At 43.5% G+C, this 25,815-nt stretch overlaps 1 protein-coding gene across 1 annotated transcript in view; it reads right to left on the bottom strand.

Annotated features, from left to right (window-relative positions):
- phaf1 (phagosome assembly factor 1) overlaps positions 1–25,815 on the bottom strand; it is an 84,509-nt gene that overhangs the window by 15,693 nt on the left and 43,001 nt on the right. The window contains exons 11-15 of the mRNA XM_056281639.1: positions 25,711–25,794; positions 24,357–24,439; positions 23,972–24,015; positions 21,600–21,649; positions 16,301–16,359 (exon numbers count right to left, since the gene is read on the bottom strand). Of these exons, the coding sequence (XP_056137614.1) occupies positions 16,301–16,359; positions 21,600–21,649; positions 23,972–24,015; positions 24,357–24,439; positions 25,711–25,794 (320 nt within the window). The remainder of the gene's footprint in view (positions 1–16,300; positions 16,360–21,599; positions 21,650–23,971; positions 24,016–24,356; positions 24,440–25,710; positions 25,795–25,815) is intronic.

Raw genomic sequence — 25,815 nt, 5'->3', positions numbered from 1 at the left:
AGTCACTGAGTTGAGCTAAGTCTGTACAGAGACATTTCACCATGTCAATGAGACAGTGACAGTGAGCAGGGCTCCAGAGAAGAAACTGATTCCATTGAACATTTGCAGGCAAAGCTTTTTGAACTGAGTATGAAACGTGATAAAGCCATGGAAACTATCACCACTTTAAAAATTGGTCAAATAAGTCATATATTTATGTGCCTAGAGAGTGTCAGAACCAGCCTCATTTTGTGGGGATCCAGCCAAAGATGGTCATTCAGTTGATGAGTTTACTGAGGAGGTAGTGCGTGTAATCAGGGCCAGAGGTCAGTGTCCTGAAGACAGGGTTTATTTCATTCTCTCTCTTTTAAGAGGGTCTGGTCTGCATCAGAAGAGGTCAGACTATGCATGGATGGAGAGCATTAAGCACCTAACGAGTTGTTCACTTTGCAACAGGAGGCTTACACAGAGAAAAATAGTGTGGCTCAGCTGTTACAAGCCTTTTCTGGTTGCCAGCAAAAGGAGGGTCAGGATTTTCAGGAGTACTCACACACACTTTCCCAGGTCCAATGATTGGCCCTGAAACAGACACCAGATGCTGTATCCAATGCTAAGATAGCAATCAGAAACCAATTCATTGAGTGTGTGAGATTCCTCTGTTAGAAGAGCCACGCAAAATCATTAAGGAGAAGCCCCTTCCACTTTGTTGGATGTATGTGACAAGGCCATTGTCTGGTCCCTTGAAGACAAGCCATGTAACACTACGGTTGCTAAGAGCAGGAAGGTAGCATGTGACAGTATCAGAGGAGAGGGTCAGTGCTCTGGTAACTCAACAGGAGTAGCAATCTGCCACTCCAGAGGATATTATTAGGGCGGTCTCAGAGCAGAGCAAGGCTACATGGGAGCTAACTATTGCATTGAAAGAGGGTCTCACTCTCAAGGAGAAATATAACAAAGACAAGGATGGGAAGCCTAGACTAAAGCCCCAGTTTACTGAGGATAGGAAACCCATTTGCTTCAAATGTAAAGGACTGGGACATATTGCAAGGGAGCATACACAGTGCAAACCATAAAGCCAGGCTACTACAACCAGTGCCTCTATTCAGTAAAACTAGCCCCCTCGGGTGCCAAGAGCCGGGCAATTTGAGGTGAGACTGGAGGCTCTAAGATGCTTAACCGTCAGCGATTGTTTGAGCAGGTGGTGTATGAATGTCGGGAAGTGGGAGTCCAGATAGTGGGGTTCCAGTTAAGTGCCTGTTAGATACAGGGAGCCAGGTTAGCACAATTACTGAGTCTTTCTTCAGACAGCACCTATTAGGGAAGGAGGAGGATATGATCCCCACAGCCAAGTGGCTCAAGTTGACTGCAGCGAGCTCTTTGCCTATTCCCTACATAGGTTATATTGAACTGGATATGGAGGCAATGGGGTTAAACATACCTGAGTTTAACACTATCCTTAGAGGAGAACTTGATCCAGAGTGGAGGGATGTATTTCAGCGAGTACAGACATGTGAGGTAGTGGAGAGGAGCGCCACAGCTAGGATAACAGGTACGTATCAGCTTGTTCTGTTTTCACAGTCTATGCAAAGGGAATCAAACCAGCATCTGATGATAGCACCTATATATAATTGGAGTCGGCAAAGACACCATTTCCAGGTGGTCTTGTTATCATGCCCACTTTAGTAGAGGGCACTAGGCCTGTGTTCCCACTATACACTCACCGGCCACTTTATTAGGCACACCTGTCCAACTGCTCGTCAACGCAAATTTCTAATCAGCCAATCACTTGGCAGCAACTCAATGCATTTAGGCATGTAGACATGGTCAAGACGATCTGCTGCAGTTCAAACCGAGCATCAGAATGGGGAAGAAAGGTGATTTAAGTGACTTTGAACGTGGCATGGTTGTTGGTGCCAGACAGGCTGGTCTGAGTATTTCAGAAACTGCTGATCTACTGGGATTTTCACGCACAACCATCTCTAGGGTTTACAGAGAATGGTCCGAAAAAGAGAAAATATCCAGTGAGCGGCAGTTCTGTGGGTGAAAATGCCTTGTTGATGCCAGAGGTCAGAGGAGAATGGCCAGACTGGTTCGAGCTGATAGAAAGGCAACAGTAACTCAAATAACCACTCATTACAACCGAGGTATGCAGAAGAGCATCTCTGAACGCACAACACGTCGAACCTTGAGGCAGATGCGTTACAGCAGCAGAAGACCACACCGGGTGCCACTCCTGTCAGCTAAGAACAGGAAACTGAGGCTACAATTCGCACAGGCTCACCAAAATTGGACAATACAAGATTGGAAAAACGTTGCCTGGTCTGATGAGTCTCGAGTTCTGCTGCGACATTCGGATGGTAGGGTCAGAATTTGGCGTCAACAACATGAAAGCATGGATCCATCCTGCCTTGTATCAACGGTTCAGGCTGGTGGTGGTGGTGTAATGGTGTGGGGGATATTTTCTTGGCACACTTTGGGCCCCTTAGTACCAATTGAGCATCGTGTCAACACCACAGCCTACCTGAGTATTGTTGCTGACCATGTCCATCCCTTTATGACCACAGTGTTCCCATCTTCTGATGGCTACTTCCAGCAGGATAACGCCCTATGTCATAAAGCTCGAATCATCTCAGACTGGTTTCTTGAACATGACAATGAGTTCACTGTACTCAAATGGCCTCCACAGTCACCAGATCTCAATCCAATAGAGCACCTTTGGGATGTGGTGGACCGGGAGATTCGCATCATGGATGTGCAGCCGACAAATCTGCAGCAACTGCGTGATGCTATCATGTCAATATGGACCAAACTCTCTGAGGAATGTTTCCGGTACCTTGTTGAATCTATGCCACGAAGGATTAAGGCAGTTCTGAAGGCAAAAGGGGGTCCAACCCGGTACTAGCAAGGTGTACCTAATAAAGTGGCCAGTGAGTGTAAGTAGTGCATTTCTCTCAGGAGGATGTACGGTTGCATTCCGAGACCAGACTAGGCATATTGTCTCCAGTGAAGTGTGTTGACAATGGCCAGCCGGAGGTGCACTTCCAGTGTATTTCAGCTGACCAGGAAGAAGTGACTGTTGACCAGAAAGAGAAACAGACAACAGACAATGACCTTCAGTCAATACTGGACTACCAGTAGCCGCACATAGGTGGTACAGAGGAAGAGCAGGCTAAGTTAGCTGTTTTTCTAGCTCAGTATGCAGATGTGTCTGTTTTCCAGGATGAAGACCTAGGTTACACGGACTGAGTCAAACATGAGATTCACCTTGTAGATGACATAACCTGGCAAAGCCTTACCGGCCTATAACCCCCACACAGTATAACGAGGTTAGGGAGCACATAACTAAGCTTCTAAAAAAGGGTGTCTTCCAGGGAAGCACTAATGCTTATGAATCATCAATGGTTCTTGTCAAAAAAGCTGATGGTAGTCTGTGATGTGTGGATTATAGAAAACTTAACTCAAAGACCTAATGTGACGCTTTTCCTTTGCCTCGCATTGATGCGTGTTTCCATGCCCTGCACAGTACATAGTTCTTTTTGACAATATACCATCAGATTGCAGTGCACAAGGATGATAGACATAAGGCAACCTGTACAACACCCTTTGGGTTGTATGAATACTCTTGGTTGCCTTTCGGAATATGCAACATCCAAGCCACCTTTTACAGCCTGGTGCAGGTGATAATGAGTGACTTGGTGTTGCAAATCATGCTTGTGCACTTAGATTTGGTGTAACAGTCTTTTGAGGATCTAGTGGGGCTTGAGAATGTTCTGCAAAGACTTAAGGAGACAGTGCTTAAAGCAAAGGTAGACAAGTGTAATTTTCTACAGTCAGTGGTACATTTCTTTGGCCACCAGTCATCAGCTGAGGAGATAGTGACATCCCGATAAAATCGCTTCATTGCAGCAGTGGAAAGTCCCCAGTACAGTTAAGGACTTAAGGTCCTTCTTAGGCATCTGTAGTTATTATAGAAGATATATAGAGGGGTTTTCTCATCTGGCAGGCCCTCTACACAACGTGGTGAATGCATGTCTCAGAAACACCAGTTCGTCCAGGTCAAAACAGCTGTTTGGAAGTTTATGGACCACAGCATGTCAGGTTATGCGGACTTCTCTCTTCCCTTCACTTTTGAGACAGATGCCAGTAGTTCAGGATTAGGCAGGGTCCTATACCAACAGCATGGCAAGATGAAAAGAGTGATAGCATATACTAGTAGGAGGTTGCGTAATGCGGATGAAAAGGACAGAAACTACAGCAGTACAAAACTTGAACTGCTTACCCTTAAGCGGGCAGTTTCGGAAAAATTCAGGTTATCTACTCAGCTCGAAGTTCAGTCATAACAGATAACAACCCCTTGTGCCACCTTAACACAGTCAGATTAGGCACCATTGAACAATGCTGGGTAGCTCAGTTAGAAGTTTTTGACTTTAAGGTCAAGTACCAACTAGGCCGCTGTAACACTGCTGCAGACGCCTTCTCCAGGCAGCCATAGCAGGGGAGTCCCAAGGGTACCCAGATGACCAAGACAGAGTATGATGAGTGTGTAGCCATTTGCAAATTCAGGAAGGGAAGAACTCTAGGCCCAGAGCTCGGAACTGCAGGAACCAAGTGCTGTAGAGTGAGACAGGTTCATGCCTCAGAGGCCGAGCAGGATACTGGCAGGAGTGACCAGCAGGGTAACACCCCCACCTTGCCTGAGTACTCTAAGGAAGAGCTATGCCAATTTCAGAGCACAGAACCCACAATCAGTCAATTCAGACATGTCTAGGACAGGAGACAAAAACCCACCCATATGAAGAGAACAGGGTTAGCTAAGCCTGTGGTGTACTTACTCAGAAAGTGGTACTGGATCAAGGAGATAGATGGCTTACTCTAACATGTGATTAATGAGGTCCATATGGGTGAGTGTCACCAGTTCCTGTTACATACCTGTTTAAAGGAACCAGTCCTGGAGGGTGTGCATAATCGCATGGGGCATCAAGGAATAAAAAACAAAAACACAGAACCTTCTGAAACAGAGATGTTCTTGGGTTGGAATGTAGGACGATATAGAACAGTAGGTTAAAAAATGTCAGAGATCTGTCCTTACCAAAATGCCACAGCCCAAGATACATGCTCCTATTAAGTCATTTTTAGCCGCGAGGCCCCTAGAGGTAGTTGCTGTAGACTTCACCATCTTAGAGCCCACCTTGGACGGTCGAGAGAATGTTTTAGTGGTGACAGATGTGCTTAACTCAGCTACTGAGGCTGCACAAGCTAGTGCATTCTTAGTGCTGGTTCCAAGCCTGGATAAACGGTGAGGGTTGCATCAGGAAGGGCATCCGGCATAAAATCTTTGCCAAATCAGATATGCAGATCATAAATCAGATTTCCATACCGGATCAGTTGAGGTCCGGGTTACCAATGACCACCAGTGGTACTGTTTGGCCCGCAGGGTGCCGGTGAAAACTATGCTACTGTTGGGAGGAGGAGGAGAGGGGGAAGCTATGTCCAGAGGCAGCGGGAGAGGAAGGGTAAGAGTGTGGAGGTGAGAGTCGGTACTTTGAATGTTGGCACTATGACTGGCAAAGGGAGCGAGCTGGCTGATATGATGGAGAAGGAAGGTAGATATACTGTGTGCAAGATACCAGGTGGAAAGGGAGTTAGGCCAGAAGCATTGGAGGTGGGTTCAAACTCTTCTACCATGGTGTGGGTGGGAGGAGAAATGGGGTAGCAGAATTCTGAAGGAGTATGTCAAGAGTGTGTTGGAGGTGAAGTAAGAAAGAAGGCCACTTTATTTTTGTCATTCTACAGTTGTTTGGTAACAATTAAATGTGTCTTCTGTATTTAACCCATCCTATAGGGGTAGTGGGCAGCTGCATAGCCTGGGGACCAACTCCAGTTCTTTTTCCTTTTGCCTTGGTCAGGGGTACAGACAGGAGTATTAACCCTAACATGCATGTCTTCTTTGATGGTGGGAAGAAACTGGAACACCCAGAAGAAACCCACGCAGACACAGGGAGAACATGCAAACTCCACAAAGAAAGGACCTAGGATGGCCTGGGGTTTAAATCCAGGACCTTCTTGCTGTGAGGCAACAGTGCTAACCACGGGCCACCATGCCGCCCTGAGTGTCGGACAGAGTTAGGAGCATGAAGCTGGAAATCAAAGGTGTGATGATGAATGTTATCAGTGTATGTGTGAAAGTGAGCGAAAGATCTTGCCCACTCAAGATTTACGCAGTCAGTTTTGGTCTAAGCCACATAAATGTGTTTCTTGCAGAAATGCTGTATCTGTCTACAGTCCCTTCAGATGTGAACAAATGCTTGTCCGCTTTACTGGCCCATTTAAACCTTTCACGTTCCATGAGATCAGCCTAACAGGCATGTTCCTAATGTTACGGGAATCAGCCATTGAGGTTAGTGTTGACAAAAATGTGTATTAAGAATAGGCCTAGTATGTGTACATAGGTATGGAATAAAGTGCAAATGTAACATGAAAAAGGCCACTTGAATGTTGTGTGACTCGTAAACAGGACATCAAATACAAAGGAAACACAAGTACAGCAAATCTCCGCCAAAATGAATATCAGTGTAAAGCCTCCATTCAGTGTGATTATTTTAAAGGGAATCGGCATCCCATTACAAACCCTTGTAATCCCTTCCCTTGAAGTGCTGAGCCACCTGCATTTCAGCGTTTCCACAAAAATGTATGGTTAACTGAATGCACCAGCTACTGTTTATTTCTGACTAGACTTCAGCGAAGCTATTTATTTATTTAATTTTGTTTACTTAGTTAATATGCAGACTGGTCCCGGCAAAGTTTGTTTGTTTATTTGTTAATTTATGTGATGTTCATTTATAAAGTTTATCTACATTCATAGTGTTCTCGATATTCCAAAATGTAGTTAATTCAATAAAACCCAGAAATTTTTCCGTTTTTTCTTATTCACCCCCCCCAAAAAGTGAATACCAAGCAATCATTGCTTCACCGCCCCCCCCCCCCCAAAAGTGAATACCAAGCAATCATTGCTTGAATGCCACAGCCTATTTGAGTATTGTTGCTGACCATGTGCAACCTGCTTCATGGCCACAATTTACCCACCTTCTAATGGCTACTTCCAGCATGATAACGCTCCATGTCACAAAGCAAAAATAATCTCAAACTGGTTTCATTAACATAACAATGAGTTCAATGTTCTCAGTGGCCTTTCCAGTCACTGGATCTGAATCCAATGGAACACCTTTGGAATGTGGTAGAACAGGAGTTTCGCAGCATGAATGTGCAGCTGACAAATCTGTGGAAATTGCACGATACAATCAAATCAACATGGAACAGAATCTCAAAGGAATGTTTTCAACATCTTGTGGAATCCATGCCATGAAGAATTGAGTCTGTTTTGAGAGCAAAGCAAACCCACTATTAGTATGGTATTCCTAATTAAGTGCTCAGTCAGTGTACATGGTTAATTCGATTTGACTTCAGGGCTAAATATTCAGACAGCCAGCTCTTACCTTGGAGAAAAGATCAAATCTTTAATGGACAAGGACGGTGTCATTAGGGCTGTGTTCTTAGACTGAAGAAAAAAAAAAAGAAGTTGTGAAGAACAAGGCCCATATATTAGTAAGAGTCTTAACTAGCAGACAGAACCCAATGTGTTAGGGTAGATAACTATTAATCCACTGCCAGGAACTCTCTCACCAGTGTCCCACAAGGCTCTATCTTTGGGCCACTCCTGTTCAGCCTGTACATAGATGACCTGCTATCAGTCTGCAGAGGTGTGGAGGTGCAGATGTACGCTAATGATATGGTCATCTATGCAAGAGCAAAAACAAAAAGAAAGTTGCGGCCAAACCACCATGGTTAATGCCTCTACATGACTTGAGGATTTATTACAATGTCACAATGTTACAATTTCCTTTAGCAGATGCTTTTATCTAAGGCAACACACATCTGAGAGTTAATACAACACATTCATGCTTTAAACTCAATGTCTCAAAAATATTTGCCATGTTTTTCACCTAGCAGGCAACCAGCGCACCTGATCTGGACATTCTAGTGGCAGGAGAGAAAATCCTGAGAGCACAGGAGTTCAAATATTTCATAATGTTGCCCTCTAAACTCCGTTTCAAAGCACACATAAAAAAACCTGGGTAACACTTTATTTTAAGGGGTCGGAAATTACCTAGTAATTTCCTAGTAATAAGGTGGTAATTATCAGGTAATTTCTTAGAAATAAGGTTGAAATTACCTTGTAATTTCCTAGTAATACGGTGGTAGTTTTTACAGGTAATTTTACAGCTAATCCTACCCCAAATTACAAGGTAATTTCAACCTTATTTCTAAGAAATTACATGATAATTACCACCTTATTACTAGGAAATTATGAGGTAATTTCCGACCCACTAAAAGTGTAACCAAAACCTGGTATGCACAGCCAAATTCAACCTGTTCAATTTCCACTACACAAAAAACTGTCTCAATGCTGCCGCAATGTTTATGAATACTATGATCCTTTCCCATATCACATAATGTCTAACAAGCTGGGCTCAGGCCAACTCATCCACACTCAAACCAATAACATTTGAAAAGAAAACACAGTTATCACTGCTGCAATGTTCTCAGTAAACACAACCTGTTGAGCTGGCAAAACATGGTCATTTTCAAATCTTTGTCTTCTATATAAATGCTGCATCACTTGCCCCCCCCCACACACACACACACACATCCAGCACCTTCGTCACCCGAGCTTTCACATTCAACTCGATCCACCAGAGCCACAGTACGAGGACATTGTCAGATACCATTTAGATGCAGCGCATTCAGCAAATCCACATTCTCAGTTAAAGCATCACAGGAATGAACAATTTACTGGACACCATCAGAAACCGAAACACACTACACACTTCTCCAGTTAAAATTATGGCTCATCTACAATCAACAATACATTCACTAAATCACCAATAGTCTCTATCCTTGTTGTTGCTTGTTTGTTTGTTTGCTTGTCTGTTGTATTTCACTAGTACATGTCTTCTCTACATCTTTTATCCATTGTGTGTCTTTTCCTTTAGTTGTGCAGGTATTGTTTATCCATAAATATCATATATGTGATGTATTTTTTACTGAATGCAATTTATTTATCTATTTATTTATTTTTATTTTTTTCCCCACTTCCCCAATTGTATCTGGCCAATTACGCCACTCTTCTGAGCCGTCCCGGTCGCTGCTCCACCCCCTCTGCCGATCAGGGAAGGTTCTGCAGACTACCACATGCCTGCTACAATACACGTGGAGTTGCCAGCCGCTTCTTTTCACCTGACAGTGAGGACTTTCACCAGGGGGACATAGCCCATGGAAGGATCACGCTATTCTCCCCAGTTCTCCCTCCCCCTGAACAGGTGCCCTGACCGACAAGAGGAGGCGCTAGTTCAGCGACCAGGACACAGATCCACATCTGGCTCCCAACCCGCAGACATGGCCAATTATGGCTGTAGGGACACCTGACCAAGCTGGAGGTAACATGATGATTCAAACCAGCAATCCCCGTGTTGGTAGGCAACGGAATAGACCGCTATGCTATCCGAATCCCCATGTTGGTAGGCAATGGAATAGACCGCTACGCTATCCGGATGCCCTTTGAATGCAATTCAGTTTAACGTATGCCCCCCCCCCCTTTTTTTCTTCCCAACTGTATCCGCCAATTACCCCACTCCTTCGAGCTGTCCCGGCCATTGCTACACCCTGTCTGCTGATCCCAGGAGGGCTGCAGGCTACCACATGTCTTCTCCGATACACGTGGAGTCGCCAGCCGCTTATTTTCACCTGACAGTGAGGAGTTTTGCCAGGGGGACGTAGCGCATGGGAGGATCACGCTATTCTCCCCAGTCCCCCCTCCCACCCAAATAGGTACCCCAACCCACAAGAGGATGCGCTACTGCAGCAACCAGGACACACACCCACATCCAATTTCCCACCCGCAGACACAGCCAATTGCATCTGTAGGACTCCCGACCAAGCCAGAGGCAAAACGAGGACTCAATCCAGCAATCCCCGTGCTGGTAGCCAAAGAAACAGTCCGCCACGCTACCTGGATGCCCTTAACATATATTTTTATCTAGGTTCCCAGAACTGCGGATGAAAACTAGCCTTTCTGATAAATTTTGGCACATTTACAGCAATGTTTTTAATGTGTATTGTCCCTGCCGAATAAACTAATAAATGAAACGACATGAAAATAATTACAAAGGTGTGCCTTATTTATCAAAACCTGGAACTTCAAACTATTCTATCTTTTTTTCTGTTTTAAAAATTCACTCCAAAATGCTTTTTTTTCCCTGATAAATTAAGTGGCTAAATTCTTTTTTTTTTCCTTTTTTTTGTATTTTCCCAACCTTTTTCTCCCCAATTGTGTCCGGCCAATTACCCCACTCTTCTGAGCTGTCCGGGTTGCTGCTCCACCCCCTCTGCTGATCCGGGGAGGGCTGCACACTACCACATGTCTCCTCCAATACATGTGGAATCGCCAGCCGCTTCTTTCCATCTGACAGTGAGGAGTTTCACCAGGGAGACGTACAGCATGGTAGGATCACGCTATTCCGCCCAGTTCTCCCTACCCCTGAACAGGCACCTCAACTGACCAGAGGAGGCACTAGTGCAGCGACCAAGACACATACTCACATCAGGCTTCCCACCCGCAGACATGGCCAACTGTGCCTGTAGGGACGCCTGACCAAGCCAGAGGTAACACAGGGATTGGAACCGGGATCCCCATGATGGTAGGCAATGGAATAAACCACTACGCTATTCAGACTAAATTTCTTTCTTTTAATGCTGCTTTCTATAGATAAGTATGAGGTGGTGAACAAAAGTATGAGAAAGGAAAGACACCGTGTAAAACATGCATCCAGTGCTGGGCCACATTAATAAAGGAAGGAAAATCACTCTATGAGCCTTTTTCCACTACGACGCTGTGCTGTGCAGTGCCATGAAAGTCACTGGTATGAGATTACAGCCACTCTAAGCACTATAGTTTTACTTTTAACAGTTTGTTTGCTGTTGTGATTAATGTTCCATGTCCTCTTGTATGTTGTTTTTTTTCCCTCTACTACAAATCAAGTTACCCTCGAGGGACAATAAAGATCTGAACTGAACTGAGCACCACCTGTCAACTGGTTGTGGCCCTTTTAGAATGGGGTCATGGAGGTAGGCCTTAATATTACCTCATGACTAATTCACCCTGTGCTGATGTCATCAGAGACATCAGACAACTTTTCAGCAAGTTTAGTGTTAGGAAAAAAAAAAGCTCAGTGTATTTAACCAAGAAATAACTTTCCCAAAAACTCGTTTTTTGGGGGGGAATTTACCAAGGATGTGGATTTGGTAGAGTTCTTCATGAATTTTGTATACTGTTCTGCACCTGGTTATTGGGAGCAAAATTAAGAAGAAAACCATTAGTACCACTTTCTTGCAGAGCTGGCAGAACCGGATGACCATTCTTTGGACCAGATCAAAGACCACATTATTCGTAGCTTGTTCATTCGAAGTTAGCACTACTTGTCCTAATCACTGTAATGTAACATTAACTTACTCGCTAGTTAAGCTAATACACACCAGTAGGGTAACGTAGCAGTTATGTGAATATTGTCAACACAGCCACTGCTGGTACTCACATAACCTACGCCACATTTCTCATCTCATCCTCGTTTAGATTTGTTAGGCTGTTTTACTCCTCTAGTTCTCTATAACATCAGGAGGATTCGCCCATTCCTCACCGACGAGACGGCACAGGTGCTCATCCAGGCTCTGGTCATCTCCCGGCTGGACTACGGCAACTCCCTCCTTGCTGGCGCCCCGGCGTCAGCCATCAGACCTCTGGAGCTTGTTCAGAAAGCTGCAGCTCATCTGGTGTTCAACCGCCCTAAGTTCTCCCACACAACTCCCCTTCTCATGTCCCTACACTGGCTCCCAGTAGCTGCTCGCATCCAGTTTAAGACTCTGGTGCTAGCCTAGAGGGCAGTGAAAGGAACAGCTCCTTCCTATCTCCAGGCCATGGTCATGCCCTACACCCCCGCCCGACCACTTCGCTCTGCTGCCTCGGGACGCCAGGCTGCCCCGTCGCTCAGAGGCCCTTCCTGCCGATAGACCCGGTCACGGCTCTTTTCTGTCCTGGCCCCACAGTGGTGGAATTAACTCCCCACTGATGTCAGGACAGCGGAGTTGTTGCCCATTTTTCGGCACAGGTTGAAAACTCAACACTTCAAGAACTACTAACCTGTTACTTGTTCTTAGCACTTATTGTATTCACTCATAAAAATGTTTTTTAAAAAAAAACTTTCTCGCGCTTTGACTTTAGCACTGGTTATGCTCTTAGATGCTTGTTTAGATGCACTTATGACCTCTAATGACTAGTAGTTCTCCTGATTTCCTACGCTAAATGCACTTATTGTAAGTTGCTTTGGATAAAAGTGTCGGCTAAATGACTGTAATGTAATGTAATGCAATGTATAAAAAGCATTAGTGCAGTGATAGCGCTCTTTTTTTTCTTCCATACAGCTATGATAACAACGTAGCTGGTGATTCAATGGTATGCCTGAAATATTAAAAACTGAGAAAAGGATACATATAAATTAAGACAAAAAGATGCAAATGACATGTCTCAGATGATATTAAATAGTAACAATTCATTATGACAGATTAAAAAGAAAATCAGTGTAGCTATATAAATAGTAGATGTTAGTTGTGTGTCACTTGCAACTTTAATTTTTGTGAACTGCTTTGTGTAACTGTTAAACCCAGTCACAGGGGATGAACCAAGCCACTGGGGATGCACAAGCCAGTGCATTCTTAGTGCCGGTCCCAAGCCCGGATAAATGGGGAGGGTTGCGTCAGGAAGGCCATCCGGTGTAAAACCCTTGCCAAATCAAATATGCTGATCACAAATCAGATTTCTATATTGGATTGGTCGACGCCTGGGTTACCTACAGCCACCACCGGTACTATTGGTCAGCAGGGTGCCAGTGGAAACTATGCCCAGGCATAGGGGAAGGAGAGGGGAAATGCATGTCCAGCGGCAGTGGGAGAGGAGGATGGGTAGGAGTGTGGAGGTGAGAGTCAGAACTTCGAATGTTGGTAGTATGCCTGGTAAAAGCAGAGAACTGGCTGATATGATGTAGAGAAGGAAGACAGATATACTGTATGTGCAAGGGACCAAGTGGAAGAGGAGTAAGGCCTGGATCATTGGAGTTTGGTTCAAACTGTTCTACCATGGTGTAGATGGGAGGAGAAATGGGGTAGGGGTAATCCTGAAGGGAAAGTATGTCAAGAGTGTGTTGGAGGTGAAGAGAGTATCGGACAGCGTGATGAGCATGAGGCTGGAAATGAAAGGTATATTGCTGAATGTTATCAGCACATATTTTTCTCAAGTTGGGTGTGAGATGGAAGAGAAAAAAGAATTCTGAAGTGAGCTGGATAAAGTAGTGGAGAGTGTTCCCAAGGAGGATAGAGTGGTGACTGGCCTATCAATGGGCATGTTGGTGAAGGGAACAGAGGTGATGAGGAGGTATTTTGTCAAGAAGAATGTAGAAGGACAGATAGTGGTAGATTTTGCAAAAAAGGATGGAAATGGTGGTAGTGAATACATATTTCAAGAAGAGGGAGGAACACAGGGTGACATGTTACAGTGGAGGGGGGTGCACACAGGTGGACTATATGGACTATATCTTATACAGGGGGTGCAACCTGAAAGAGATTGGAGAATGCAAAGTGGTGACAGAGGAGAATGTAGCTAGGCAGCATCAGATGGTGGTCTATAGCATGACTTTGGAGATCAAAAAGAGGAAGAGGAAGGCAGTGCCAAGGATCAAATGGTGGATGCTGAAGAAGGAAGACCATTGTGGGGAGTTCAGGAAGGAGCTAAGATAGGCACTGGCTAAGACAAGGAGACCTGGTGCTTAGTGTTGGAATGAAGAAGTACAGCAAAGCATATGGAGGAAGAGGTTGGTGAAGAAGAAGTGGGATAGTCAGAGATATGAAGAAAGTAGACAGGAGTACAAGGACATGCACAGAAAGGTGAAGAGAGAGGTCGTGAAGGCAATGGAAAAGGCGTATGGTGAGTTGTATGAGAGGTTGGACACTAAGCAAAGACAAAAGGACTTGTAACAATTGGCTAGACAGAGGGAGTGAGCTGGGAAGGATGGGCAGCAAATTAGGATGATGAAGGATAGAGATGGAAATGTTCTGACAAGTGAGGAGAGTGTGTTGAGAAGGTGGAAGGAGTATTTTGAGTTGCTGAGGAAGAAAATGAGAGGGAGAGAAGGTTGGATGATGTGGAGATAGTGAATCAGGAAGTACAATGGATTAGCAAGGATGAAATGAGGGCCGCTATGAAGAGGATGAAGAGTGGAAATGCTGTTGGTCCAGAGGACATACCTGTGGAAGCCTAGCATTTAGGAGAAACGGCAGAGGAGTTTTTAACTAGACTGTTCAACACAATCTTGGAAAAGTGTGAGGATGCCTGAGGAGTGGAGAAGAAGCATACTGGTACCGATTAGAATAAGGGTGGTGTGCAGGCTTTTAGCAACTACAGAGGTATAAAGTTTATCAGCCACAGCATAAAGTTATATGAAAGAGTAGTGGAGGCCAGATTAAGAGAGGTGATGATTAGCGAGCAGCAGTATGGTTTCATGCCAGGAAAGAGCACTACAGATGTGATGTTTGCTTTGAGTCTGTTGATGGAGAAATATGTAGAAGGTCAGAAGAAGTTACATTTGTGTCTTTGTGTCTTTAGAGAAAGCATATGACAGAGAGCTGAGAGAGGAGGTGTGGTACTGTGTGAGGAAGTCGGGAGTGGCAGAGAAGTACTATGTAAGAGTGGTGCAGGATGTGTATGAGGGCAGTGTGACAGTGGTGAGGTGTGCCATAGGAGTGATGGATGGGTTCAAGATGGAGGTGGAATCGGCTCTGAGCCCTTAAGAAAGTCTTTCTTAAGTTTATGATGGTGTTGGGCAGGTCTACGGACGAGATCAGGTCGGGGTCTTTGTGGACTATGATGGTCACGAAAGGCATTGTGATCTGCAGTGAGAGTAGGGAGAAGGTTGAGGAGAGTCTGGAGAGGAGGAGGTATGTACTAGAGAGAAGAGGAATGAAAGTCAGTAGGAGCAAGATGTAATACACATGCGTGAATGAGAGGGAGGACAGCGGATTGGTGAGAATGCAAGGAGTCGTGATGGCAAAGGTTGATGAATTTGAATACTTGGGGTCAACTGTTCAAAGTAACGGGGAGTGCGGAAGAGAGGTCAAGAGAGTGCAGGCAGGGTGGAGTGGGTGGAGAAGAGTGTCAGGAGTGATTTGAGACAGCAGGGTACCAGCAAAGGTGAAAGGGAATGTTTACAAGATGGTAGTGAGACCAGCTATGTTGTATGGTTTGGAGACAGGAGGCGGAGCTGGAGGTGACAGAGTTGAAGATGCTAAGATTTTCATTGGGAGTGATGAAGATGGACAGGATTAGGAATGAGTATATTAGCGGGACAGCTCAGGTTGGATGGTTTGGAGACAAAGCTAGAGAGATGAGATTGAGATGGTTTGAACACGTGTGGAGGAGAAATGCTGGGTATATTGGGAGAAGGATACCGAATATGGAGCTGCCAGGGAAGAGGAAAAGAGGAGGTTTATGGATATGGTGAGGGAAGACATACAGGGGGTTGGCAATGACAGAGGAAGATGCAGAGGACACGAAGAGATGGAAATGGATGTTCTGCTGTGGCGATCCCTAACGGGAGCAGCCAAAAGAAAAAGAAGCTTTGTGTAACTGTCAAGTTCCATGGAAGTTGTTTAACTTGTTCAGATTAAAGTTGACAAAAAAAAAAAACATAAAAGTGAATAATGAAAACATGCTAACCTAGGTAACAAAGTAACTTACAACCCTGTTACTATAGTTACGCCTTATCAATATGCCAACGCCGCGAGTTCTGTATACAATGAAAACGCATTAGGGCTGAAGTGGGTTTTACTGCGCCCAGCCTGTCACAGCCCTTCATGGTATGGTCCTGGGTCACGGAGTTGATGTTCAAGTAATATGCAAATCCGCCTGCAGTATTTTATTAAAGCAATCAATAATAAACATGCGTAAATTTGTTGATGTGCTAAATGACACATTTTATCCTGTTGAATACTGCTTTTGGATGCTATAAAAAAAACTAAAGAAAATTTCTGATAATTCTGCAGCAAGCATGTATTATTTCTGGAGGACATTTTTTTTAAAGATAGTTTAAAATCACGCAACAGTGTAGAGGTAAATGTACTTGTGTACATGTATGTGAAACGTGTCTGTGGGTGTTAACTTTACCTGTGGAGAACTACAGGTTTCTCCATCGGATGTCCCAGCAGCTCTTGGATATGATCCCACTGTGAGAGAAAAACACAGCAGACCATTTAAGTCATCACTACTGTAGAAAAATGGCTTCATTCTTTGCCTTTTCTTTATTTTTTGTTTCTTATTTTTTGTTATTATTCATTATTATTATTACTCATTATTATTGAGGGAGTAGACCAGGCAATGCAATCACTCTGATTTGAGATTCTGCTTGATTTCCACAGATTATTGCTGTCTTGTCGTTTTGTTTTCTTTTTTTTTCTCTCGCTGTAACACACACATAAAACACACTGCAGCATAGCTACTTATCGTAATTTTGCCAGCTACGTGTTTTGTTTTCAGCTGCGAATCACTGGACAACGCATTTTTTCAAATGCTTTGGTGGCTGAAAAAAAATGGAGATTACAACAGACAAAGTCAAGCTGAATTCAAAAATAATTCCAGATTTGCTATGTCAAGTAGGAATTTGGAGAAACATTAAAATAACTTTTATTGAATTTAACATGTTTAATTGCATAATGATGCTGACACACCGTGTTAGTTCAACTGAGCTTAAAATGTTTTGCAGCTGACTTTTCGTTTGTACTCAGCATCTGGTGCCTCCTGTGTCAGTGTCCAACAACAGTTGGCCAGCATTGATGGATTCAAGTTGCCCTGATACCTCTTTTCCATGGTCACAACGTCCTGGTGACACCTTTCACCATGTTCATCACTGACTGCACCAAGATCAGCAGGGAAGAAGTCCAAGTGTGAATGCAGAAAATTAATTTTCAATGATGTGTTGCACTTCATGGTTTTGTAAGCTTTAAGCATGTTGTCAAGCAGTTCAATACAGTTTGGTGCTCTGTAGTTGCCAAGAACATTCTCAACAACATCCTTAAATGCCTCCCATGCTATTTTCTCTGGCCCCACTAGCAGATCTTCTACCTCCCTGTCAGTGATGACCTGTCTGATTTGTGGACCAACAAAGACACCTTCCTTAATCTTGGCATCAGTTATTCTTGGAAACATCTGGCTCAAATAGTAAAATCCATCAACTTCTTTGTTCATTGCTTTCACAACATTTTCATCAATCCAAGTTTTATATGAAGAGGAGGCAGACACATCTTTGTTGGGTGGACAAGTGGTTTATGCACCACACTTTTCTGCCCTGGAACAAAATGCTTACGGAGCGGCCAGTTCTTTTCAACACTAGAACGACCAAGGCAGTCATTTTGACCGTTTTGTATTTTCAATGTTTAATAACTTTGTGGAGGGAAAAAGAAGATACAGACCTGCCGCTCCCTTAATGCTCCTAATTTGCATTAAAGTGAGTTTTAGATCAACTGCACAACAAAACGTTACAATAAGATCTGCCTAAAATGACCATGACCGGTCAAAATGACTGCATGTACAAACCCAAATTCCAATGAAGTTGGGACGTTGTGTAAAATGTAAATAAAAACAGAATACAATGATTTTAAAATCCTTTTCGACCTATATTCAATTGAATACACTACAAAGACAATATATTTAATGTTCAAACTGATCAACTTTATTGTTTTTTGCAAATATTCACTGATTTTGTATTTGATGCCTGCAACACGTTCCAAAAAAGCTGGGACAGGGGCATGTTCACCACTGTGTTACATCACCTTTCCTTTTAACAACACTCAATAAGCATTTGGGAACTGAGGACACTAATTGTTGAAGCTTTGTAGGTGGAATTCTTCCCATTCTTGCTTGATGTATGACTTCAGTTGCTCAACAGTCTGGGGTCTCCGTTGTCGTATTTTGCGCTTCATAATGCGCCACACATTTTCAATGGGAGACAGGTCTGGACTGCAGGCAGGCCAGTCTAGTACCCGCACTCTTTTACTACGAAGCCACGCTATTTTAACACGTGCAGAATGTGGCTTGGCATTGTCTTGCTGAAATGAGCAGGGACGTCCCTGAAAAAGACGTTGCTAGGACGGCAGCATATGTTGCTCCAAAACCTGTATGTACCTTTCAGCATTAATGGTGCCTTCACAGATGTGCAAGCTACCCATGCCATGGGCACTAACACACCCCCATACCATCACAGATGCTGGCTTTTGGACTTTGCGCTGATAACAATCTGGATGGTCCTTTTCCTCTTTAGCCCGGAGGACACGACGTCCATGATTTCCAGAAACAATTTGAAATGTGGACTCGTCAGACCACAGCACACTTTTCCACTTTGCTTCAGTCCATCTCAGATGAGCTCGGGCCCAGAGAAGCCGGCGGCGTTTCTGGGTGCTGTTGATATATGGCTTTCGCTTTGCATGATAGAGTTTTAACTTGCACTTGTAGATGTAGCGACGAACTGTGTTAACTGACGATGGTTTTCCGAAGTGTTCCTTAGCCCACATGGTAATATCCTTTACAGAATGATGTCGGTTTTTAATGCAGTGCCGCCTGAGGGATCGAAGGTCACGGGCATTCAATGTTGGTTTTCGGCCTTGCCGCTTACGTGCAGAGATTTCTCCGGATTCTCTGAATCTTTTGATGATATTATGGACTGTAGATGATGAAATCCCTAAATACCTTGCAATTGTACATTGAGAAACGTTGTTCTTAAACTGTTGGACTATTTGCTCACGCAGTTGTTCACAAAGTGGTGAACCTCAGCCCATCCTTGCTTGTGAACGACTGAGCCTTTCGGAGAGGCTCCTTTTATACCCAATCATGACACTCACCTGTTTCCAATTAACCTGTTCACCTGTGGAATGTTCCAAACAGGGGTTTTTTGAGCATTCCTCAACTTTCCCAGTCTTTTGTTGCCCCTGTCCCAGCTTTTTTGAACGTGTTGCAAGCATCAAATTCAAAATGAGTGAATATTTGCAAAAAACAATAAAGTTTATCAGTTTGGACATTAAATATCTTGTCTTTGTAGTATATTCAATTGAATATAGGTGGAAAAGGATTTGCAAATCATTGTATTCTGTTTTTATTCACGTTTTACACAACGTCCAACTTCATTGGAATTGGGGTTTGTAATTTCCACGTCATGGCACGTTATGTCACTATCACGTGTGTTGGTTGCATCATTTCCTTCGTGACATTCGTTGTTCTGTCCTACAAACACACTAGCCTTCTCCAGTGCAGAGTAATAGTCTAACATTGATTTTTGTCGACATGTCTGGTTACAGCCGCCGTTTCAGCCGCACCATGACTACCACTGAGGTGTTGCAGTATTTACAGGCGTTGGACAGCAATGATTTTAAATTGTTTGAAAAATAGTATTAAAGTTGTTAAAATGTTAATTTTGGTGTCAGTTAGTTTCATAACAGACATACTAACGTATGTAATGCATTAATATCTCAACTGCGTATTTATCTTGACAGAATATAGAGTTTAAAAACCGCGCCCGTCATTTTGACCGTCCATGGTTGTTCTAGTAGTTTTTAAGTTCCGGTCGTTGTTTGGGCCTGTTTCAGTTGTTATTTTCAGTTCTTTTTTTACATTTCACATTTTATAGGCTTTGTTACGTTTGTTAGATTAGCAATATGTGTTTTCCGTTTTGTTTTTCAAATCATATTTTCACTTTTTCAATTTTGCTATTCAAGTTTGTATTACAGTTGTTAAAATGTTAATTTTGGTGTCAGTCATTTTCTAACAGACATACATTATATATAATATATCCATCCATCCATTATCCAAACTGCTTATCCTGCTCTCAGGGTCGTGGGGATGCTGGAGCCTATCCCAGCAGTCATTGGGCAGCAGGCGGGGGAGACACCCTGGACAGGCCGCCAGGCCATCAAAGGGCCGACACACACACATTCATACCTACGGACAATTTTTTAGCACAGCAGCCTGACCTGCATGTCTTTGGACTGTGGGAGGAAACTGGAGCACCCGGAGGAAACCCACACAGACACGGGGAGAACATGCAAACTCCACACAGAGGACAACCCAGGATGATCCCCAAGGTTGGACTACCCCGGGGCTCGAACCCGGGACCTTCTTGCTGTGAGGCGACCACGCTAACCACTGCGCCACCCTGACGGTTATTATAACGTGTCAAATTTTCATAATCCCATTCACTGTGGTTTTATTATCACTTCAACTTAATTTACTTAGCCACGGAGGCGCAGCATGTCATTGTTGCTAGCTGAATGCACTACAATGACTAGCTATTTTTTTCTCCAAAACAATGGCTGAAGGAGGTGATAATGCTGCTCAGATTTTTCACCCTCCTAAAAACACAAAGTCTGAAGACTGGGTGTATTTTGGTTATTTTAAAAATTCTGACAGGAAGCTCATAGAAGATGACTACCCCATCTGCTGAACATGCAAGAAGAACATTGTTGCAAAGGGGGTGAACACATCCAACATGATTACCCATCTCCACGAACATCACCTATCGCTTTACAGCGAGTGCAAGGTTTTTAATGTTACTTTATGCATATGATGACTTCGGAATAGGGAAACGACAGTTTTCTGTCTAACCTGATGATAGGTTTGTCAATATATTAAAATGGAAACTTTAAATACTATGTGCGCTAGATTCGTAAACATATCTGCTGCACATGTGTTGTTGTGCTGCAAGCTCACTGCATGTAATCCACCTGTGCATGTAACATTGTTCCAACAAGATAAACACTATTGGTATCGTCATCATTTCATGTACGTATACTGTGCATGAGGTCAATGCAAGAAATGCATAACAAAACACAGAATGACACACAGATCATGGACTATGTGTGTGTTTGTGTGTGCCTGCACATGTGCATGTCTTTGCATAACAACTGGTTGTGCTGGTATCATGTGTATTGGCTTTGTTTATACGTATATGGTTGTGTTGTTCTCATATGCACATTTGGTTCATTTACATATGGTTGTGTCCTTACATGCACATTTTATTTGTTTACATTTGTTTGTTGCAAATATATGCTGACTGGATTTATGCATGGTTGTTGTTCTCTCACTGGTTGAATTTCAAATGTTTACTGAGGTTAGAATATTTATCCAATAGTACATAACGCTTCCGATAATTTAATCATTTTATTTATTTGTGGTTTATTTATAGTGTTAATCAGAGGTTAAGTAAGAAGTGTTGTATGTTTCAACATAATACCTTTGGTGAAATGATTTCAGTGTTTATTAGCACGTTTTAAATATTTTGAATACATTTTAACAATACCGTGGTAATACCGAAAACCATGATATCTATGGTCACAATAACCATGACATGACATGTTCACACTGTCCCGCACCTGAATGGCTCCTCATTATGTATACATCACACACACGTATAATGTCTCACCTTGCTGTAAGTTGTTAAAATGCAGTCCTCCCCCTGAGAAGCAGCTCCTTCTACAATGTCCAGAGAGAGAGGAACAAAGAGAGAGGGACAAAGAGAGCGGAACAAAGCGAGAAGGACAAAGAGAGAGGAACAGAGAGAGGGTCAAAGGGAGAGAGAGAGGTACAGAGAGAGAGAGGGACAAAAAGAGAGGGACAAAGAGAGGGGGGGGGGCACCGAGAGAGGAACAAAGAGAGGAACAGAGAGAGAGAGAGACAAAGAGAGGAACAGAGAGAGAGAGGGACAAAGAGAGGAACAGAGCAAGAGGGACAAAGAGAGAGGAACAGAGAGAGAGAACGGGACAAAGAGAGGGACAAAGAGAGGAACAGAGAGAGAGAGAGAGAGAGAGAGAGAGAGAGAGAGACAAAGAGAGGAACAGAGAGAGAGAGGGACAAAGAGAGGAACAGAGAGAAACAGAGAGAGAAGGACAAAGATAGAGGGACAAGGAGAGAGGAACAGAGCGAGAAGGACAAAGAGAGAGGAACAGAGAGAGAGAGAGAGAGAGAGAGAGCGGGACAAAGAGAGAGGAACAAAGAGAGGGACAAAGAGAGGAACAGAGAGAGAGAGAAGAGAGAGAGAGCATGCACGTGAGAGATGAGCAGAAACATGACAAAAATAAGGACCAGCAAAAAAAAAATGTATACAGTGCATCTGAAAAGTATTCACACCCCTCCACTTTCCCCACATTTTGTTATGTTACAGCCTTATTACAAAATGGATTACATTCGTTTTTTTTCTCATCAATCTACATACAATACCCCATAATGACAAAGTGAAAAAGGTTTTGTAGAAATTTTTGCAAATTTATTAAAAATAAAAAACTGAAATATTGCATGTACGTAAGTATTCACACCCTTTGCTATGACACTCAAAATTGAGCTCAGGTTCATCCTGTTTCCACCGATTATCCTTGAGATGTTTCTACATCTTGATTGGAGTCCACCTGAGTAAATTCAATTGATTGGACATGATTTGGAAAGGCACACACCTGTCTATATAAGGTCCCACTGTTGACAGTGCACGTCAGAGCAGAAACCAAGCCATGAAGTCAAAGGAATTGTCTGTGGACCTCCGAGACAGGATTGAATCGAGGCACAGATCTGGGGAAGATTACAAAAAAATTTCTACAGCTTTGAAGGTCCCGAAGAGCACAGTGGTCTCCATCATTCGTAAATGGAAGAAGTTTGGATCCACCAGGACTCTTCCTAGAGCTGGCCGCCCAGCCAAACTGAGCAATCGGGGGAGAAGGCCCTTGGTCAGGGAGGTGACCAAGAACCCGATGGTCACTCTGACAGAGCTCCAGCGTTCCTCTGTGGAGATGGGAGAACCTTCCAGAAGGACAACCATCTCTGCAGCACTCAACCAATCAGGCCTTTATGGTAGAGTGGCCAGACGGAAGCCTCTGCTCAGTAAAATGCACATGACAGCCCGCTTGGAGTTTGCCAGAAAGCACCTAAAAGACTCTGAGACCATGAGAAACAAGATTCTCTGGTCTGATGAAACCAAGATTGAACTATTTGGCCTGAATGCCAAACGTCATGTCTGGAGGAAACCAGGCACCTCTCATCACCTTGCTAATACCATCCCTACAGTGAAGCATGGTGGTGGCAGCATCCTGCTGTGGGGATGTTTTTCAGCAGCAGGAACTGGGGAGTAGTCAGGATCGAGGGAAAGATGAATGGAGCAAAGTACAGAGATCCTTGATGAAAACCTGCTCCAGAACGCTCAGGACCTCAGACTGGGGCGAAGGTTTACCTTTCAACATGACAACGACCCTAAGCACACAGTCAAGACAACGAAGGAGTGGCTTCGGGACAAGTCTGTGAATGTCCTTGAGTGGCCCAGCCAGAGCCCAGACTTGAACCCCATTGAACATCTCTGGAAAGACCTGAAAATAGCTGTGCAGCGACACTCCCCATCTAACCTAACAGAGCTCGAGAGGATCTGCAAAGAAGAATGGGAGAAATACCCCAGATATAGGTGTGCCAAGATTGAGTAAAGGGTGTGAATACTTATGTACATGCAATATTTCCGTTTTTTATTTTTAATAAATTTGCAAACATTTCTACAAAATCTTTTTCGCTTCGTCATTATGGGGTATTGTATGTAGATTGATGAGAAAAAAAAGGAATTTAATCCATTTTGGAATAAGGCTGTAACATAACAAAATGTGGGGAAAGTGAAAGGGGTGTGAATACTTTCCAGATGCACTGTGTGTGTATATATATATAGAGAGAGAGAGAGAGAGAGAGAGAGAGAGAGAGAGAGAGAGAGCGCGCAACGGTCACATTCCATTCCATGGGACAACACAGTCTCAGTAAGAGGATCTCCCTCACCTTTCTTGATGACTAGTGGAATCTTAAAGTCACAACGATGATATCTGTGAGAAGAAAGATAATCCACATTCTATTCAAAGCAAGTAAAAATCAAACACAAACTATAGCAATTGGGAGAGAAATGCTCCAGAGTAGAGGTAGTAGGACAAAAATGGGGGTCTCATCTCAGGGGCCAACTTAATAACATAATAAAGACCATAACATTTAATAACAGTAAAGGATAAGATGTAGAGGGTTGATGCTGAAATGTCCTGGGAGATTGGCACAAACCAAAAATAGACAAAGGATGCAGAAAGAGTGAACACAAAAGAGAGAACTGAATCTAGCTAGACAGGTTGAACCAGCCACACAGACAGAAAGCCAGCCAGTCAGTTGAAAATCATACATGTTGAAGTTGTAATGTCCAGGATAGTTGGTATGCAGGACAAACTTCTTAACCAGATGAGTGGTAGAGTCAAATAGGATATCCTGTAGAGAGACGGACAGGCAGATTAATTAGGGGGACATACTTTAAAAAATTAGATTTACACAAATCTACATCTACAGCAAATATATATGGGGAAGCACCTACATGGGCAGAAAATTGGTTTGCATCCCTGCATCCCCCGCACATCACCGAGCAGCTCTTCTCAGCACACACTGCTTTTAGGGGATCTCAGCTGTTGTAGCTGAGTTCTGAAGGACCAGTGACTTTCTAGTACAAATAGCTTCTCTCTATAACTTAAACCAGGAGCTCCCACATTTTTCGATCTTAAAAGGGCCCGAAATAGAGACATGTGGTCACATTTATTAAATTTTATGAAAAAAAAAAACGTTTTTGGCTGTTTTCTTTGCTCTATTGTTTTACATCTATGAGGAGTGAAAGGAGAAAGTGGGTAAAAAGAGGGGATGATAGGTTTCGAGCCAGGACTGCCCTAACTTGAAGAGATGGGAATCTGTGAAGATTTTGTCTTTAGATATGACTGCATGGGGAAATAAACAGGGAAAGTAAAAACCTACAATCAAAAGTTACCCTTACGCCTTTTCTTACCGTTTTATCCTCTGAGAAGGAGGTTATGAAGGAGTTTGAATAAGTCGTGAAGTTGAAGATAAATTTAAGTAAAATTAAGTTATAACTATTCCTCATTTCTTTTTTTTCTTTTTTTTTGGGGGGGGGCATTTTCCACCTTATATTAGGTAGTGATAGTAGAGAGCGAGAGATAAGAATGGCAGGGGAGAGAGAGGGATGACATGCAGCAAACGGCCCGGGCCAGACTCGAACCCAGGCCACTGTGGTGAGGACTCAGCCTTATGTGGTACCACTCTACCAGGTGAGCCACTGGGGCGCCCCCAACTAGTCCTCATTTCTGGGGGAAACCTTGAACTCTCTCTAGAACCTTTAGTGGTCCATCTTCTCTTAAAATGCCCACATTAGGTGATGATGCCCACTGTCATACATCCACACATCACAACTGCTCACGTTACACAAATGAAAGACCCACATTAGCAAAGTGCCTTGCCCAAGGTCCACCTGACAAAGGAGGGGAGAGTGGGCATCTCCCCAGAGCAGCTAGGTTGTCCCAGTAGGCAAGGACATTTTAAACAGCAACAATTTTAGTTAAAAGCATGAATGAGCTACAAACAATAATTCTATACATACACATTTAAGCACACTCTTGCACACTCAAACAATTCAAAAACAAACCCAAACACAAAGAAGAATGGCCACGCACAAGCATAAACGCACAAGTTGATCGTACCAGGCCGAGTGTGAAGTAGTTGAAGAAGTAGTCGTTACATTTGGAAGGAACCTGCTTGTGCGGTGATGGAGAGTGTATCTTCATCTACAATACATGTGAACAAAG

Source organism: Lampris incognitus, chromosome 6 (genome assembly GCF_029633865.1).
Source record: "Lampris incognitus isolate fLamInc1 chromosome 6, fLamInc1.hap2, whole genome shotgun sequence".
Taxonomy (NCBI): Eukaryota; Metazoa; Chordata; class Actinopteri; order Lampriformes; family Lampridae; genus Lampris; species Lampris incognitus.
Note: the sequence above shows the minus strand (reverse complement) of the source record. Positions and strands in the feature narration are given on the sequence as shown.